The sequence below is a fragment of the Schistocerca piceifrons genome, chromosome 8 (genome assembly GCF_021461385.2).
Source record: "Schistocerca piceifrons isolate TAMUIC-IGC-003096 chromosome 8, iqSchPice1.1, whole genome shotgun sequence".
In the NCBI taxonomy this organism is placed as follows: domain Eukaryota; kingdom Metazoa; phylum Arthropoda; class Insecta; order Orthoptera; family Acrididae; genus Schistocerca; species Schistocerca piceifrons.
The window spans coordinates 460517223-460536811 of NC_060145.1; the positions used below are offsets into that span (position 1 = coordinate 460517223).

At 44.3% G+C, this 19589-nt stretch overlaps 1 protein-coding gene across 1 annotated transcript in view; it reads left to right on the forward strand.

Moving 5' to 3' along the window:
* LOC124712461 (diacylglycerol lipase-alpha) overlaps positions 1 to 19589 on the forward strand; it is a 402074-nt gene that overhangs the window by 48868 nt on the left and 333617 nt on the right. Inside the window, exon 3 of the mRNA XM_047242757.1 lies at positions 7892 to 7993. Within this exon, the coding sequence (XP_047098713.1) occupies positions 7892 to 7993 (102 nt within the window). The remainder of the gene's footprint in view (positions 1 to 7891; positions 7994 to 19589) is intronic.

Sequence of the window (19589 nt, forward strand, 5' to 3'; positions counted from 1 at the left end):
CACAGGCGAGAAGAATTGGTTGCTGCCTCTAAACAGCTGGAAGTTGCGTTGACTACGGTCGAGATGAATACACTAAGCAGATTCAGAAGGATGTGGGTTGCAGTAGGTACTGGGAGATGAAGAAGCTTGCACAGGATAGAGTAGCATGGAGTGCTGCATCAAACCAGTCTCAGGACTGAAGACCACAACAACAACAATGCTCAAAGCCGCAATATCAGGACGCCAGTAACGAGACCTGCGACGCCATTGGTGCCGCTGGAATCCCCTGGTGACCCGCGCGGCGTCTTCAGATACACACAATCAGACCAATCCATCTTCAGCCAAGAGTGAGTGTCTGACAGTGGCTGGGCCAGCGACAGATTTTCCTGCCCAGCCCGGAAAAGTGCGAGGGATGGGTATGCTAATATTTGGGAACACCAGCGTTAGGCTTATAATGGACACACCCAGGTAAATATCAGGGAGAGCGCGAAAGAATGGCAGTATGCACTCCCGCATCGCTGGGCCCAAGGCGAAATAGGGAATGGGCCAGGAGCTCGGTTCCTTGAACCTTACTATCAGGTCCCAGGTGTTACCCAGTGTTGAGAATACTTCTGAGCCAACATGGGATGCTTCTCCTGCTGGGCCAGCGACAGATTTTCCTGCCCAGCCCGGAAAAGTGCGAGGGATGGGTATGCTAATATTTGGGAACACCAGCGTTAGGCTTATAATGGACACACCCAGGTAAATATCAGGGAGAGCGCGAAAGAATGGCAGTATGCACTCAGTATGGTTCCTGGAGGGCCTCGTAGCTATAGAGCGCACTGGGTGTTTTCGGCTGCAAATGGTGGTACATGTCGGCACGAATGATGCCTGCCGCTTGGGTCCTGAGGCCATCCTCGGCTTTCGTTGGATGGATGATTTGGTGAAGGCAACTAGCACCGCACGCGGCTTACAGGCTAAGTTCGTTATTTGTATCATCATACCCAGCGTTGATCGCGGTCCTCTGGTTTGGAGCAGAGTGGAAGGTCTAAATCACAGACTCAGACGATTCTGAGACGGTATCGGATGCGACTTGCTCGACCTTGGTTATCGAGCGGAGGGCTGTAGCATTCCTGTTATCAGGTCAGGCGTGCACTCCAGTAGGAAGCGGTTACAAGGATAGCACAGTGCGTGCGGCGTACACATGGAGGTTTATAACGTTAGGACAACCCGCTACACATGGAGGTTTATAACGTTAGGGCAACCCGCTACACATGGAGGTTTATAACGTTAGGGCAACCCGCCCACCCCCCTGCCCCCCGTTTGGGATTAGGGGCTCATTGCCTTCCAAAATCGAAGATACGTCACAATGTTATCAGAGAATGCTCGTCGTCACCTATCGGATGTAGAAAATATTGATATGATTCTAGTAAATTGCAGGAGTATCCACTGTAACCTTCCAGAATTAGTGTCGCGTATTGAAGGTTGATGCGCAGATAGTATTAAGAACAGAAAGTTGGCTGAAACGCAAAGTGCCTAATAACTAAATCCTAAGTTCAGATTGGAATATGTATCGTAAGGATAGGTTAGTCGCCAATTGTAGCGGCTCATTTATTGCAGTAAATAATTCGAAATTATCTAGCGAGGTTATCATGCATTCGGAAAGTGAATCAACCTGGGTGAAGTTAAGCATCAAAGGGCGGGGAAAAATGGTAATCGGATCTTTCTGTAAAACGCTTGCAATATGAACTGTGGCAGTAGGGCGCTTCAGAGAGAACTTGCAGAATATCGTCACTAATTTTTCTGAGTATGCTGTTGTAATAGGAGTTGCTTCAACATGCTAGGTATGGAATTCATGCGATAAAACAACACGGATTCATGTGACATTATTCTGAATGTCTTACCCGTAAACTACTTCGAGCAGATAATTCGAGAAATAACTCGTGAAGGTATGTTTGTGTCTGGGAGGTCTAAGATGTGCCTTTAGACTTTGCTCTGAAAATACGTATTTCAGCCATATTGAACGATGGTTATCAATTTTTTCCACTTGTTCTCCACACCTCCTTCGTCAGCAGAGAATATTTGATGCTGACTATATAAACACACTGTAGTTTGTGTCCTGTCACTTTTGCTAAGCAAAAATATTTTTTCACCTTTCTTAACATTAAGATGAGAAATTCGACAAATTGGTGCTAATTCAGAGTCCCACCGATGGTTGTTCTTCTCACGCGCCGTTCTTCGCGAGTGGAACAGGGAAAGGGGGGGGGGGGGGAATCATTTAGTGGTACCAGAAGTACCCTCGGCTACACACTAGCTATAAGAGTGGCATGCTGATTGCAGATTTGAACCTCATTGACCATATTTTATGCAAACGCGAGCACAGTGCTTCAGATCCAAGAGATTAATCGAAACATTTTAAATAGAATAGTTGGTAGAGACTATACCCAAAGTACAGCCAAAGTGTGTTGTAATTTCCTCCTGGTTATAGCATGCAAAACCACCACAGTGTTGCACCTGTGAAAAGAACAACTGGAATCCGCTTCAGAGAGAGCCAGCTGCGGCACGGCTCTGCTTTGTCAACTTCTCTTCGTAATTTTGTCAGGTTTGAATCTTCTGATGCCATTTTCGGTAATCCGGTTAGCCCTCGAGCGTGCTAAGGGCGTGTGACAGAGTTTTACCCAGACCACGGCCCCTCTTTGTTAAACCCAATACGAAAATCAGCTTGAATTTTCTTTATAGTTGTGATGATACGACAATCGATTATGGCAAACGTGGCGCTGTGGTGTGCGTTGTAACTCCTGCGGTTTTCCGGATGTCTAGTAGCGCTGGACAAGTCCTCGTGACCACAGATCCTTTATCTAATTCCAGGGCAGTTCGCGCTTATTGAAACGTACACATGATTAACAACAGCAACTTCCATGCCTTGTTTGCAAGAGAATAACAGAAAGGCTGACCATCGACAAGCGTAGGCAGGGAGGGAGGGAAACAAACAGCAATTCTCGCCATGTACCAGTTTGCGTAGCTGTAGACAGCAGACCTCTGTTCACAGGCTAAGTAAAACACTGGTGAGTGCATCCTCCGATTTTATATTGTGTAAATTACGACGACGTCAAAGTTGCGTCTGTTATTATTAAATGTTACAAATATTTCTCAAATTTTCAAGTGATGTCTTTCTCTGAACTAAAACTTCTTTTATATTATGCTATAGTGATCTACTAAGCATTGATGTAAACAGATTATTATTATTATTATTATTATTATCACTATTATAGTGTAATATTTATTTACCGATAACCCTTGCGGAATCGTACTCCCATGCATAGTTCAAAACGCTTGACGACCTTACACATGGGCAAACGTGTTATGCGTTTCACATTAAGCAGTTATATTATTCACTTAAAATCTTTATGGTTCAAGACACAAAATCCTTTTATGTTAGTTTTATTAGATTCGGATTTTTCACCAACGAACTAATGAAAAGTCTACCCCAAAACCGTTTTACGAATGGCTAGTTGCCGCGCGGGATTAGCCGAGCGGTCTAAGGTGCTGGAGTCATGGACCGTATGGCTGGTCCCGGCGGAGGTTCGAGTCCTCCGTCGGGCATAGGTGTGTGTGTTTGTCTTTAGGATTATTTAGGTTAAATAGTGTGTAAGCTTAGGGACTAATGACCTTAGCAGTTGAGTCCCATAAGATTTAAATAAAAGGTAGTTTTACTAGCAAATCAGTGTTTATGACGTAATGTCTATTGAGTACGTTTCATACAATGACATTATTCTGCAGGAACTTTAGGTGAATTGAGCCAGTAACGTAAAAGTAATAAATTAAAACGTCAGGCTGATGTCTTACTGCATACAAAGCGAAATTTTAGTAAGCAATAATACAGTGCATTATTTTGTGGGTGAAGTCCACACAGAAAAATGTTGGAAATGTTTGAAATTATGTGTAAAGTTTGTTGGAAGTCGCCAGGTGCTCTCATTCTGAAATACTGGATGGATAAACTCAGGGTAGTTTGCAAATCGTGAGTTATACTGGCCCAAACACATATGCTCATCTTCTAACATTAATAGTTGTCCTATTCTGTTAAACGTTTAAAGGGGGTAGGACGTCAAACGGGTCGACTTGGAGCAGGAGAGGCACCACAGGACATTTTAATTTCCACTGTCTATACTTTTACAAATAAATTCATAAAGCTTTGTCAGCATGACTAGGAAGGATTCAGAATTCACACTCATAGCATTGGAAGTTAGAAAACATAACAAAGTAATTTTTTTTTTTAAATCTGAAAGTTCATCATTTTTTTTACTTACTAATGGCAGCATTTGTTGCTATATGTACACTTCTTTCCATAAGTAAGAGAGATTCTTTGATGAATTTTGCACAGCATACAAACTATATTTAAAGGTGTATGAAACTCAAGAATTTTCCAAATCTATTAAAAACTGTGGTAAAAATTGAGGTAATTAACTATAAAATTTGTGATTTTTCGAAACAAGAACTTTAAAATATAGCAGCTCATTAGTTTTTTCATAAATTAAATAAATTCTAGAGTTTCATACACCTGTAAGTATGGTATGTATGCTGTGAAAAATTCATCGAAGAATCTCTCTAACTTATGAAGAAAAGTGTACCCATAGTAACAAATGCAGCCATTAGTAAGTGAAAAAAATGATGAAATCTCACGTGTAAAAAAAATTGTCATGTTTTCGAAGTTCCACTGCAATCAGTGTGAATCCTGAATCCTTCGTGGTGATGCTGACAAACTTTTATGAATTTATTTGTAAAAGTATAGACACTGGAAATTAAAATGTTTTTTGATGCCTCTCCTGCTCTAAGTCGGCCCATTTGACGTCCTACCCCCCTCAACGTAAGATTACACCTGTTGATGAGTATATTTTGACAACACTTTAAATTTATAAATTCGGTCAATAATTATGTGAAATACCGACCGTAGGTACTGTATTCACAGAATACACTGAATTAACAAAACCCATTGGATACATTAATTTTAATTTTAATAACTAACAGCCTCAGTTGCACTGTTTGCCTAGAATTTACCTAATTTCGTGTCGGACCTCCTTTTGCCCGGCATAGCGCAACAACTGCATGTGGCATGCACTCAGCAAATCGTTGGAAGAACCCTGCAGAAATATTGAACCGTAGTGCCTCTAAAGCTGCTCATAACTGTAAAAGTGTTGCCGGTGTAGGATTTCGTGAACGAACTTACCTCTCGATTATGTCCCATAAACAATCGATGGGATTCATGTTGGTCGATTAGGATGGTCAAATTATTCGCTCTAATAGTCCAGACTGTTCTTCAAACAACTTGCGAAGGATCGTGACTAGGTGACATGGTAGATCGTCATCCATGAAAATTCTTTCGTTGTTAGGGAACAAGAAGTGCATGACTGGATGCAAGTGGTCAGTAATCGGATCAGTTGGATGACAGAACCCGGTCCATTCCACGTAAACACAACGCACACCATTATGGAGCCGCCACCAGCTTTCCCAGTGCCTAGCTGACAACTTGGATCCACGGCTTCGTGGGGTCTGCGCCACACTCGGAACCTGCCACCAGCTTCTGCCAGCTGGATTCGGGACTCATCTCACCAGGCCGCAGGTTTCCAGTCATCTAGGATCCAACTGATACAGTCAGGAGCACAGAAGAAGTGCTGCGGGTGATATCATGCTGTTAGCGAAAGCTCTCGCGTCGGTGGTCCTGTGCTATAGCCGATTAATGCAAAATTTCGCCGCTCTGACGTAGCAGATATGATCGTCGTACGTTCCACATTGATTTGTGCGGTTATTTCACGCCGTATTGCTCGTCTGTTAGCACTGACAACTCTACGCAAAAGCTGCTGCTCTCAGTCGTTAGATGGAGTCCACCGCCCATTTCATTGACCCTGGTAAGAGGTCGTGCCAGAGATTTGCTATTCTCGGCACACTCTTGACACTGTAGACTTCGGAATACTGAGTTCCCTAATGATTTCCGGAACGGAACGCCTCTTCCGTCTAGCTTCAACTACCATTTCGTGTTCAAAGTCTGTCAATTCCCGTCGTGCAGCCACAATCACGTCGTTAAACCTTGTCGCGTCAGTCACCTGAGTACAAATGAAAGCTCCCCCAATGTAGTGCCCTATCATATGTTGTGCATGCGATGCTACCACCATCTCTACACACACACACACACACACACACACACACACACACATCAAAAAAGTTTTGCATCACGTCGGTTCCGAGAGTTCCAGAACCTGTACACAAAAGTGGAATAGAGATCAGCATAAACATCATCTCCACACTTTTTATTGCTCATGAAAACCACACATTGTATGTTGTAGCGCCATACAGCGAGAACTTCAAGAGGTTGTGGTTCAGATTGCTGTCCACACCGGTACCTCTAATACCCAGTACCACGTCGTCTTGCATTGATGCATGCCTGTATTCGTTGTGGCATACTATCCACAAGTTCATCAAGGCACTGTTGGTTCGGATTGTCCCACTCCTCAATGGCGATTCGACGTAGATCCCTCAGTGGTCCATAAACAGCCCTTTTCAATCTATCCCAGGCATGTGCGATAGGGTTCATGGCTGGAGAACATGCTGGCCACTCTAGTCGAGCGATGTCGTTATCTTGAAGGAAGTCATTCACAAGATGTGCACGATGGGGAAGCTAATTGTCGTCCATGAAGACGAATGCCTCGCCAATCTGCTGCCGATATAGTTGCACTATCAGTCTAAGGATGCCATTAACGTATCGTACAGCCATTACGGCGCCTTCTATGACCACCAGTGGCGTACGTCGGCCCCACATAATGCCACCCCAAAACACTCGCTGGACAGTGCGTCTAAGGCGTTCAGCCTGACCACGTTGCCTCCAAACACGACGATTGTCTGGTTGCAGGCATATGCGACTCTCATCGGTGAAGAGAACGTGATACCACTCCTGAGCGGTCCATTCGACATGTTGTTGGGCCCATCTGTACCACGCTGCACGGTGTCGTGGTTGCAAAGATGGACCTCGCTATGGATGTCAGGAGTGAAGTTGCGCATCATGTAGCCTATTGCACACAGTTTGAGTCGTAACACGACGTCCTGTGGCTGTACGAAAAGCATTATTCAACATGGTGGCGTTGCTGTCAGGGTTCCTCCGTGCCATAATCCGTAGGTAGCAGTGACCCACTGCAGTAGCAGCCCTTGGGCGGCCTGAGCGAGGCATGTCATCGACAGTTCCTGTATCTCTGTATCTCCTCCATGTCCGAACATCGTTTTGTTTCACTCCGAGACGCATGGACTGCTCCCTTGTTGAGAGCCCTTCCTGGCACAAAGTAACAATGTGGACGCGATAGAACCGCGGTATTGACCGTCTAGGCATGGTTGAACTACAGACAACACGAGCCGTGTACCTCCTTCCTGGTGGAATGACTGGAACTGATCAGGTGCCGGTCCCTCCGTCTAATAGGCGCTGCTCATGCATGGTTGTTTACACGTTTGGGCGGGTTTAGTGACATATCTGAACAGTCAGAGGGACTGTGTCTGTGATGCACTATCCACAGTCAACGTCTCATCTTCAGGAGTTCTGGGAACCGGGGTGATGCAAACTTTCTTGATATGTGTATGTATATTTCTATCCTTTGACTTTTGTCGCCTCAGTGTAAGTAAAATTTCGTTATTTGGATCGCTCCTTGGCGTGACGACCGTGATGACCTGGCGTGTGCCTCGAAGTCGCTGCCTTGAGACGTGTTTCACCGCTAGTGCAACATTGTGTTCTCGTCCTTACTGCTGTGAAATGTCTTGTGCCTGACGTAGCTGAGATGTGGCTTGTGTTGCAGGAATGGTGTGGCTGTTGGAGAGGTGTGACTTGTTTTTCAGGATCCATGTGCCTGTTGCTGAGTTGTGGCTTGTGTATGTAGCTGAGGCGTGTCTTGTGTTTCAGGAATCATGTGCCTGGAGCTGATCTGGCTGGTGGCCGGGGTCGTTTGGCTGGCCTACCACTACCGGCAGTGCCCCGCCCACTCTGCCAAGGAGGTCGCCCTAGGTTCGTACCAATTATTTCTGTCTCTGTTCTGCCACAGAAAACTTCCCATTAATTTCTCTTATTCTGACAGACATGCTCTGATATTAGTAAGCAATGACTTTCCACGTACCGTTGTCAGTACACATAAGGTAGAGAGGAACGTTGGGGTTCAACTTACTATAATCGTTCACCAGATTAATATTGGAGGGATTGGGGCAGGGGAGGGGGGGGGGGGGGTGGGAATTGTAGACTGAGACCAAGAGATGAAGTTAAAGTAGGAGATGAGTTTTGCTATTTGGGGAGCAAAATAACTGATGGTGGTCGAAGTAAGAGGATATAAAGTGTATACTGTCTATGGCAAGGAAAGCGTTTCTGAAAAAGAGAAATTCGTTAACATCGAGTATAGATTTACATGTCAGGAAGTCCTTTCTGAAAATATTTGTGTTGAATGTAGCCATGTATGGAAGTGAAACATGGACGATAAATGGTTTAGACAAGAAGAGAATAGAAACTTTCGAAATGTAGTGTTGCAGAAGAATGCTGAAGATTAGATGGGTAGATCACGTAACTAATGAGGAGGTACTGGATAGAACTGGGGAGAACAGGAATTTGTGGCACAACCAGTGGTGGGTTCTGTCCTTGTCCAGTTATAATTATGATATTCAGTACACTCCACCATACAACATGCAAAGGGCTGGGGTCTGACAAGGATCCCAAAATGTGTTTCCACCTGGACATTGCCAAGGAAGAGGCAGTAGCGAACCTCTCACTGGATGTTAAATTCATCGCACGCCACACCATGGACGACCCAGCCTTCAGCAACGATCTCTGCCTGGTATATCGCTGTTGGTTTCTAGACAACAAATCCGGCAGCTGGAAGTCCAGGCCTACTGGCACTGTTGCAATGAGCTCTGAAGACTTAATGCCGTGCTGCTGTTCCAAGGATAAAATGGCTGCATCGAGGTGAACCTCTCCAGGAGTGTGTTTTGTCACTTCTCCATGCCAGGCGTTGGGGTGTTGCACTCACTAAACATCTGGCCCACCACCATGTCTGTTGGAACGGCATGGACACTGCTTTTACTCATATGGTATACCTCCATACCATTTCGTTCCTTGGCAAGATCCTTTTAGTCCTTGGTCCAACCTTCATTTGGATTTTGCAAGACCTTTCTTAGACCACATTTGACTCACAGCAACCTGCAGTAAGCAGGTTCTGATGGATATAGGTTGCAGTAGCTGCTGAGAGATGGAGAGGCTTGTAAAGGATGGAGTAGCTTGGAGAGCCGCAATAAACTAGTCTTCGGACTGAAGACCACAAAAACGACATGTCTTCTTTCCACTTCCTTTGTTTCGCTTCCTTACTAACATTCTCCCGTTGCTTACTACTATTTCAGTGCAAAAGATGATTTCACAACGTACATGTAAGTTTCATGCATGTACGCAATACTGAAAACCTGCAAACTTTACGTGCCATTAATTAGATTATTACTGGCTGCAAAATATTTTGTCTTTCAACTTCTCGGTAGGTGCAAGCGATGCTTTCATGATTGTTACACTTTAAAGACCTTGTTCATCTATATCATATTCCGCAAACAACCTAATGATGTTTGGCGGAGGATACTTTTGTACCACTAATTGAGCCTTCCAACCCTGTTCCACACACGAAGAGCGCATGGGAGGAATGATTGTCGGTAAGCCTCTCTATTGGCTTTAATTTCTCGAATTTTGTTTTTGTGGTCATTACAAGAGATGAATGTGTGTGTGTGTGTGTGTGAGTGAGGGGGGGGGGGGGGGTCGGGGGAGGGGGGGGGGGTGATATGTAGTCCGAGTATTGCCGAAAAGTGCTCTCTCGAAATCCCAATAGAAAATCTCTCCGGTGATGCACAAGCCCCCCCCCCCCCTCCTGTAACGTCTGCCAGTGGAGTTTGTTTAGCATCTCCGCCACGATCTCGCGACGGCTAAACGATCCCGTGTCGAAACTCGCCACTCTTTGTTAGATCTTCTCTGTCTCTTCTATCAGTCTTACGTCGTAGGCATCCGAGTTAGATAAACAGTACTCAAGAATCGATCGAACAAGCACCTTAGAACCCAGTTCCTTCGTGGATCAGTTAAATTTCCTTCAGGTTCTTCCTATGAATCTGATTGTGTCAGCCGGCCGCTGTGGCCGAGCGGATCTAGTCGCTTCAGTCCGGAACCGAGCTGCTGCTACGGTCGCAGGGTCGAATCCTGCCTCGGGCATGCATGTGTGTGATGTCCTTAGGTTAGTTAGGTTTAAGTAGTTCTAAGTCTAGGGGTCTGATGACCTCAGATGTTAAGTCCCACAGTGCTTACAGCCATTTGAACCATTTGAGTGTGTCGTCTGCTTTTCCTCCTATTTTTTTATGCGTGGTCATTCCACTTTAGTTGTGACAACCGCATCATCTGCGAACAGTCTTAAAGAGCATCCGACCCTTTCTACCAGATTGTTTATATATATTGTAAAGAGTATCGCTCCAATCACACTTCCTTGGAGTTCTCCAGAAATTACCTTTACATCTGTCGATTATGCTCCGTTAAAGCAACGTCTTGAGTTCTATCTGCAAGGAAGTCTTGAATCTAGTCTCAAATCTACTTCGATATTCAATCAGGTCGTCTTTTTTGTCACTAAACAGCAGTACGGACGGTGTCAAATGCCTTTCTGAAGTCAAGGAACACGGCGTCAACCTGGGCGCCGTGTCGAGGGCACTGTGGACCTCGTGGAGGAACAGAGCGAGCTGAGTTTCGCAGGACCTCTGTATCCCGGACCCATGTTGATACTTATATAGGAGATTTTCATTCTCCAAAAACGTGTTCCATAATTCTAGAACAGATTGGCATCAACGATATAGGTCTATAATTGTTTGCCCTTTCCTACGGCCCTTCTTAAAAACAGGAATGGCCTGCGGTTTCTGCCAATCGCTAGGTACCCTTCATTGCTCACGTGATCCACGATAAATTGCTGCAAGACGGGCAACAAGTTCCTTCGCATAATCTTTCAGGTTTCTCATCTTCTCCTATTAAGCGATTGTAGCTGTTTTTCTATTTCGTGTCGCTTATCTCAATATCTGCTATTTCGACGTTCTTACGACGATTGAAAGGAGGGCCGTGTTACGATCTTCCGCGGTGAAACAATTTAGAAGACTTAATTCAGGATTTCGGCCAGTATGGTCTCTGAGTGTACGAATTGATGATTTTTGACCTACTTACTGATTTTACATACTACGAAAACCTCTCAAGGTTTTTACTCAGATCGGTTGATAAAGTTTTACTTTCGAAGTCATTGAACGTTCTAGCACTTTACGTTTTTTGAAGTCCCACACGAGAATATCTGAGATGGGGCTGTCAGTTGCAGAGATATGGGGCACTACACTTTAACATGGACTACAGATTAAAAAATGTTAAGAAAGGGGTAAACCACCAGGACATGATTTCAGTTTTATGTGAACCATTAAACATGTCTTTGATAATTTTCTATCACACATCTCGTAGCGACTAATCACGTGTTCGGTAGTTAAAAATAGAATAGAAATTGTGTAGTTGCTGTTATTCAAGTGTAGAGAGCAGTTTTATACTTCTGTTGTCAGACTCCATATATTCAAATTTTCACTGCAGATGGTTCGAATTTTCCTTTCTGACTTTGCTGAGAAGCGTCTATATAAAGTCTTTGAACTTCTTCACATTAATTATGAATCAGCTTCAACTCCACTATTTCTTATGAGGAATTATTGTTTTAATTCCTTATTTATATCGCCAATATCCTCCTGACTTTGATTTTACTCATCAAACAGATTATTTCAGGCTTCATTAGTGTGTGAACCTTAATAACATCTGCTTCATTATTTACTGTGGCCGAGCCGTTCTAGGCGCTTCAGTCTGGGACCGCGTGACAGCTACGGTCGCAGGTTCGAATCCTGCCGCGGGCGTGGATGTGTGTGATGTCCTTAGGTTAGTTAGGTTTAACTAGTCCTAAGTTCTAGGGGACTGATGACCTCAGATGTTAAGTCCCATAGTTCTCAGAGCCATTACTTACCGAGTAAGTTGGGATGCCTGTCTTAAAGTACAGGAGATGTTTCTCAGGCGTCTTTCATTTACGCCACCACGACAGATGCTTTGGAAGCAAGGCTGAGATGTACAAAAAGTTAACGTGTTGTCCTCAGAACTGTACGCTCTAGTCACAAAGACCGCAGGGATTTTCAGTATGCATAACATGAACTGAAATTCTAGAAAAAGCTACGAAATGACGTGCTTTCGAATACGTCTTCCAAAAAGATAACCAACAATTTATATTTCACGATCCGGCCGTGTGGTTCTAGGCGCTGCAGTCCGTGACCGCGGGACTTCTACGGTCGCAGGCTCGAATCCTGCCTCGTGCATGGATGTGTGTGATGTCCTTAGGTTAGTTAGGTTTAAGTAGTTCTAAGTTGTAGGGGACTGATGACCTAACATGTTAAGTCCCATAGTGCTCAGAGCCATCTGAATTTTATATTTCACGAGAGGTTGATAGGACTGAACATGTAATGCAGAGATTCGAGAGGTACCGTAGAATTCCCTGACTTTGTGACACTTTTGACGTTTTTTAAATGTGACTTCCTTAATATTTTCGGTGAAATGCTAAAGAATTTATTCAACGCAGTTATCCATTTCTTCTTCCGAATTCCGTCAAATTTGCCGAACTGTGTGACACTATTCATTTTGTTTGAAAAACCTCTTCCACAGCGCACATCTCACATTATTCTGGTACCTTTATTGGAATCTGAAAATTCCATTAAAAGAATATATTTTTGGATAGAAATAAAAAAAAATTTTTTTTGTTGGCATAAAAAAGAACACACGCTCATGCATCTACACACACACACACACACACACACACACACACACACACACACAAACACACACGAGCGCGCGCACATATAAAGAAAAGGGAATCGAACAACGAATTCACTGCTCCACGTCAGCAATAGAGACACCTGGGGTGATCTCTCATGGTGGATACACTACGGAAACAGTTCGGTGTGCCTTATACCACACAACAACAGGAGGATTGGCCCACGTCCAAATTTTTGGCCGGCCTTTGTGGCCGAGCGGTTCTAGGCGCTTCAGTCTGGAACCGGGCGACCGCTACGGTCTCAGGTTAGAACCCTGCCTCGGGCATGGATGTGTGTGATGTCCTTAGGTTAGTTAGTATTTAAGTAGTGCTAAGTTCTAGGGGACTGATGACCTTACATGTTCAGCCCATAGTCCCATAGTGCTCAGAGGCACGTGAACCAGAATTTTCCTGCTTTGGTCATGGCTCATACTGGTGTTTCTCCTCTCTAGTCAGTGTATACCATGTTTTTCAATAACCTAACGAGCTTTGGTGCTTCTGTTCTCCACGCAATCCAAGGTCTATTCCAGCAATTTCATTCAGTTATTTGTATACTGATGACTAGCCACCTTTTTTTCTACACGGTACTGAACCAGAAGCCATTTGTCTAATAATGAACACGAAAATACCTCACTGAAATGTCGTCGAATTGGAAAAATCGAGAAAGAAGAGATAGTGTCACATTATTGGGTACGTAACTTCTAATGTTTCATACAAACGGTCACAAAACGTGTATGAACAAACAGTTCAAATTGCGAAATATCACATTTTGTAGTGGAGTAGCTCATGTTACTGATATGAACATTAGAGACTTACCAGGTTGATTGGGACAATGGACACAGTGAAGTAAGAGTGGATTACATCAATCACGTTAGCACACAGAGAACAAACAGCGAATCTTGTAAACATGTAGAAACTTTTAGTTAAGGCAGATACCACGTGGAGTCCATTTCACCTCCCCCAGGCCAGTGCTGCTGATTCATGGATTTTCTCCAAAATTTTAACTTGACCACCACAGCTGCTAGAGACCTCTGTGTGTCAGAAAGTATGAGCGTCACATAGTTGGCAGCCTGTCATATAGCTGAGGAGTTTTACGGTATTACTCGTTAATATGAATCAGCGTCCAGTTTACGGAAGACAATTTATCTATCAGTCAGTGTGTCACCACAGCCACGAGCACCTTTTCACGTTATAATGCGCCGCAAGTTCTGCGCGCAGAAGTTTGCAAAAGACTTGGTGAATATTTAGATCACGGGTCTGGAATAACTTATACGTCACCCATGAACCATTGCGGCAAGCAATTTCAAACATCTCACACAAAATCAGCAACACTGCATGACTCAGTAATACGTCACGCCGACCAAGGAGAAATCAGCAAGCTTGAATTAGCAAACAGAATGTCGATTGCACATTCGAATTTACTCGGCCGCATGGTTGGACAACCGCGAACGTTGCCCATTGGCTGAATGCCTCAGCAGTACACTAACGATATAAGAACTTATAAACAGTCCTCTGGGGTGCCACAGAGAGATAACCCAAATAGTTCGGCTCCACTAATCGGAGCGGAGCAAAGAGTGTTCTTGTAGAAAACTGCAAAGTTAATCCGCGAGTTCAGAAAGCAAATTTTGCGGAAAATGAACTTGTAATTGCACAGGCGCTTTTCAAAGTGTATGATACAGATACCAGATGGAACTCTAAAGGCATACTGAACCAATGCAAGGAAGGGCAGCTGGTATCGCCGGGCGTTTGTTAGACTCACGTGAGAGTGGGAAAAAAATGAATCGGCAGACGCTTGAAAATAAACGCAAACTACAGGGTGTCCCAAAGTAATGTATACACTCTTTGAAACTAAATATCTCTTTAATTCAAAGAGATAGAAATACAGTACAAAGTTTTTGGTGTATCATAAGATCCAGCTAAGGATGGGAAATGTTCAAAATGGCCTCCTTCCACCGCAGTACACCATTGACAAGAACTTAGATCAGAGTGACATGCCAACTGTATTGTTCCTAATGGAATAGCATCACAGGCTAGCTCAATTTGCTCTTTAAAATCATGCAGTGTATGTGATGTTGCAGTGGGAAGACTACTCCACAATCCATTTGTGCCCACAGGTAGAAGTCTGGAGGAGTTAAATCAGGAGATCGAGCTAGAAACTCCACTCTCCCTGCTGTCCCATAAGGCATGGAATATATGACTGAGAAATGCCTTCTTATCGATGTGAAAGTGAGGTGCACCACATGCTGTTGAAAGTACTAATCTTCATTTTCAACACTGTTGTTAAGAACTGGATTTATCATACGCAACACCTCTGACAGTGTTTTCAAAGAAATACGGCCCAATCAAACCTATAGAGGTCGGATCACACCCGACTGATACTCCTGGTAGATTAAAATACTTGTCTTCGGTTACGTACGGATTCTCACTGGCCCAGCACACGCAATTATGGGGGTTAATTGTTCCATTAAATTTAAAGGTCTCTTCATCCGACCAAAGAATAAGATCTTGGAAATGTCGCTCTTCTTCCCACCGGTTACAAAATTCACTTCATCTATCGGGCATCATCCTCTTCAAGAGGATGGAGAAGTCGTGCAATTTAAGACTTCCACAAAATTCTATGAACACTGCTTTTGCAGATCCCAGACTCACGAGAGCATTTCCTCACAGATTTCTTCGGGGGGTGTGTGTATGCCTGGATGAATGCATCAGCATCATATCCTGCACCGTTCCTTCAGCACCAAGCATATCTGGGGTTCTTGTAATCGTTACCCTTGTCGGTGGTGGCGTACCAGATTGTAATCATCAACGTCGTAGTACCCTTTCCACATCCTCCGTTTTCCAGTAACATTTTAGCACACACTTCCGTTGATCCACCAATAACACCACGTTTGTTTACAATCCCGAAACAAAAGAACGTTTTTCACCGCCTTTTGAATTATTACCGGCAAAAATTGTATTTCTGTGTCCTTTAATTAAAGAGATATTCAGTTTGAAAGAGAGTATACATTATTTTGAGGCGCCCTGATGATCACGACAGCTTAGTTCCAAAGTTTCGAGTACAAATACTACGAGAAGAAGCTGCAGGTGTTCTGCGACCCGACACGTATCCCTCCCGGAGGGAGCGCAAAAGAAGATAACATTCGTCTAATCGTAGCGCGCAGGGAGTCGTTTAAGCAGTGACTTTTTCCGCGCTTCATACGTGGTTAGAACGAAAAGAAATTTTATCATACAGTATACCGGGTGGTCAAAAAGTCAGTATAAATTTGAAAACTGAATAAATCACGAAATAATGGAGATAGAGAGGTACAAATTGACACACATGCTTGGAATGACATGGGGTTTTATTAGAACCAAAAAAATACAAAGGTACAAAAAATGTACGACAGATGGCGCTTCATATGATCAGAACAGCAATAATTAGCATAACAAAGTAAGACAAAGCAAAGATGATGTTCTTTACAGGAAATGCTCAATATTTCCACCATCATTCCTCAACAATAGCTATAGTCGAGCAATAATGTCGTAAACAGCACTGTAAAGCATGTCCGGAGTTATGGTGAGGCATTGGCGTCGGATGTTGTCTTTCAGCATCCCTACAGATGTCGGTCGATCACGATACACTTGCGACTTCAGGCAACCCCAAGGCGCACGATCATCGCCAAACGACGAGAGCAAGAGATCTTTCACACGTCTAGCAATATGGGGTGGAGCACCATCCTGCATAAACATCGTACGTTCCAGCAGGTGTTTATCAGCCAGGCTGGGGATGATGAGATTCTGTAACACATCGGCGTACCACTCACCCGTCACGGTAGCAGTTACAAAACCAGAATCACGCATTTCCTCGAAGAAAAAAGGCCCGATAACAGTAGATGTGGTAAATCCAACCCATACCGCCACTTTCTCGTCGTGCAATGGAGTTTCCACGACAGTTCTAAGATTTTCGGTAGCCCAAATTCTGCAGTTGTTGGCGTTGACAGACCCTCGGAGCGTCAAATGAGCTTTGTCGATCCACAACACTTTTCTCAACCAATCGTCATCTTCCGCCATCTTTTGAAACTCCCACACCGAAAATGCCCTCCGCTTACTTGATCGCCAGGTAATAGTTCATGGTGCTGATGGATTTTGTACGGATAGCATCGGAGGGTACGCCTAAGTGCCAACCAAACAGTAGTGTATGGCATGCCGGTGCGACGTACGACTGCACGAGCGCTGACTTCCCCGTGCATAGACGAACCCGCTAAGTTTCCATTTCTTCCTGAACTGTCTCAGCAGCATTACGCATTGTGCTCGGTCTGCCAATACGGGATCTATCGTGTAAACAACCCGTGGCTTCGAACTTTGAAATCATTCTCGCCACAGCTGCATTTGTCAACGGACCTTTACCCGTTTTAATCCCCTTCCTATGGCGATAGGATCGTAACGCTGAACTAGCACATTCCCCATTCTGATAATACAGCTTCACTAAAAGCGCCTTTTCAGGTAACGTCAACATGCTGCGACTGCTGGCGCATCTGATTCTCTCTCTCATTACAGCTCCTTTTATACACGATTGTAATGCGCAGTCACTGACGTTTTGCTGTCCAGCGCCATCTGTCGGAAATTTTGTGAACTTTTTTCTTTTTTTCTAACAAAACCCTATGTAATTCCAAGCATGTGTGTCAAGTTTTACCTCTCTATCTACATTATTCCGTGGTTTCTTGAGTTTTCAAATTTATACTGACTTTTGGATCACCCGGTATTATGCTATAATGGTAAGTACTGTCTGCCATGCACTTCACAGTGGTTTTATATACGCAAACGTACACGTTGAGCGTTTTCGGTATCCATCGCTTCTGGAGATTGTAAATGAATAAAAGCTAAATTTAATGTGTGTGTCTGGTTCGCATTTGCATCAATAGCTAAAGTAAGCGGTCTGCTCTGCCAGAGACACAGATAATAAATGCAATTCGCCAGTAACACGTTTATTTTTGTACGTTGTTCCGCTATTTCGGAGAGTAGGTGCAGCACTGCGGAAATTCGCTTTTCCGTTAAACGTTCCGGGAGCACAACAATTCGGTTGCTTCGTACCTGCCTTTGGAGGGGAGCCAAACGGTACGACCGCAGTGCCAGAATTTCTTCCGCCCGGCAGAACAGCTCTTGCAACACTAAACGTGAATCTGGAATTATGGAAGGCCGATACGAGCAATCGGATTGAGACAGGTGCTGGTATACCGCTAAAATGCGGGAGGAGGAATGGAGCTCTTGAGTGGAGACATACACTGTGTGCAAGCACGGCTACGCTCATGAGAGACAATGTAACGACAACCTGCTTAATAGCGTGTCGATCAGCTCAATACAGCCACTCAGTACAGCAGCGATTTTGCGTGCCATGGACCCGACAAGTTCTTGGTAGTGTTCCGGAAGTGTGTGGCTCCAGCTGCCTACGCACAGGCCACGCAATTGAGGTAACTGACGGGTAGGTGGTGTTTGGGGGCGGAGCTCGCGGCCGAGAGCGTCCCAGGTGTGCTACATCTACATCTACATTTATATTCCGCAAGCCACCCAACAGTGTGTGGCGGAGGGCACTTTACGTGCCACTGTCATTACCTCCCTTTCCTGTTCCAGTTGCGTATGGTTCGAGGGAAGAACGACTACCGGAAAGCCTCCGTGCGCGCTCGAATGTCTCTAATTTTACATTCGTGATCTCCTCGGGAGGTATAAGTAGGAGGAAGCAATATATTCGATACCTCATCCAGAAACGCACCCTCTCGAAACCTGGACAGCAAGCTACACCGCGATGCAGAGCGCCTCTCTTGCAGAGTCTGCCACTTGAGTTTGCTAAACATCTCCGTAACGCTATCACGCTTACCAAATAACCCTGTGACGAAACGCGCCGCTCTTCTTTGGACCTTCTCTATCTCCTCTGTCAACCCGACCTGGTACGGATCCCACACTGATGAGCAATACTCAAGTATAGGTCGAACGAGTGTTTTGTAAGCCACCTCCTTTGTTGATGGACCACATTTTCTAAGGACTCTCCCAATTAATCTCAACCTGGCACCCGCCATACCAACAATTAATTTTATGTGATCATTCCACTTCAAAGCGTTCCGTACGCATACTCCCAGATATTTTACAGAAGTAACTGCTACCAGTGTTTGTTCTGCTATCATATAATCATACAATAAAGGATCCTTCTTTCTATGTATTCGCAATACATTACATTAGTCTATGTTAAGGGTCAGTTGCCACTCCCTGCTCCAAGTGCCTATCCGCTGCAGATCTTCCTGCATTTCGCTGCCATTTTCTAATGCTGCAACTTCTCTGTATACTACAGCATTATCCGCGAAAAGCCGCATGTGCTGTGTCGGGTTCAGATCAGGCGAATTATGAAATGTGCAGTGAGACGAACAGAAATGGCACTTTTATTCAAAGACAATAATTTTATTGAAGACTTTGCGACTCACGATGGTCGTTACAAACGGCGGGACATGGTTCTTAATCGAATGTGTGATCATGACAGACTGCAATTCATGCTTTGCGATGTGTTCCTGCGCTGACCACAAAGCTGGTAAGCACTCTGTATAAAATAACTGATGAAATTACCACTGAAAATGGTTTCTCTCTCCCACACAAAAAAAGCTCCATTCCAATTCTTTCCCTACTCTTAAGCAGTATATAAATACACACCAACATAATTAGATAGAATTACACACATACTCGTACAATGCCCTAATAATAATAAGATTGTAG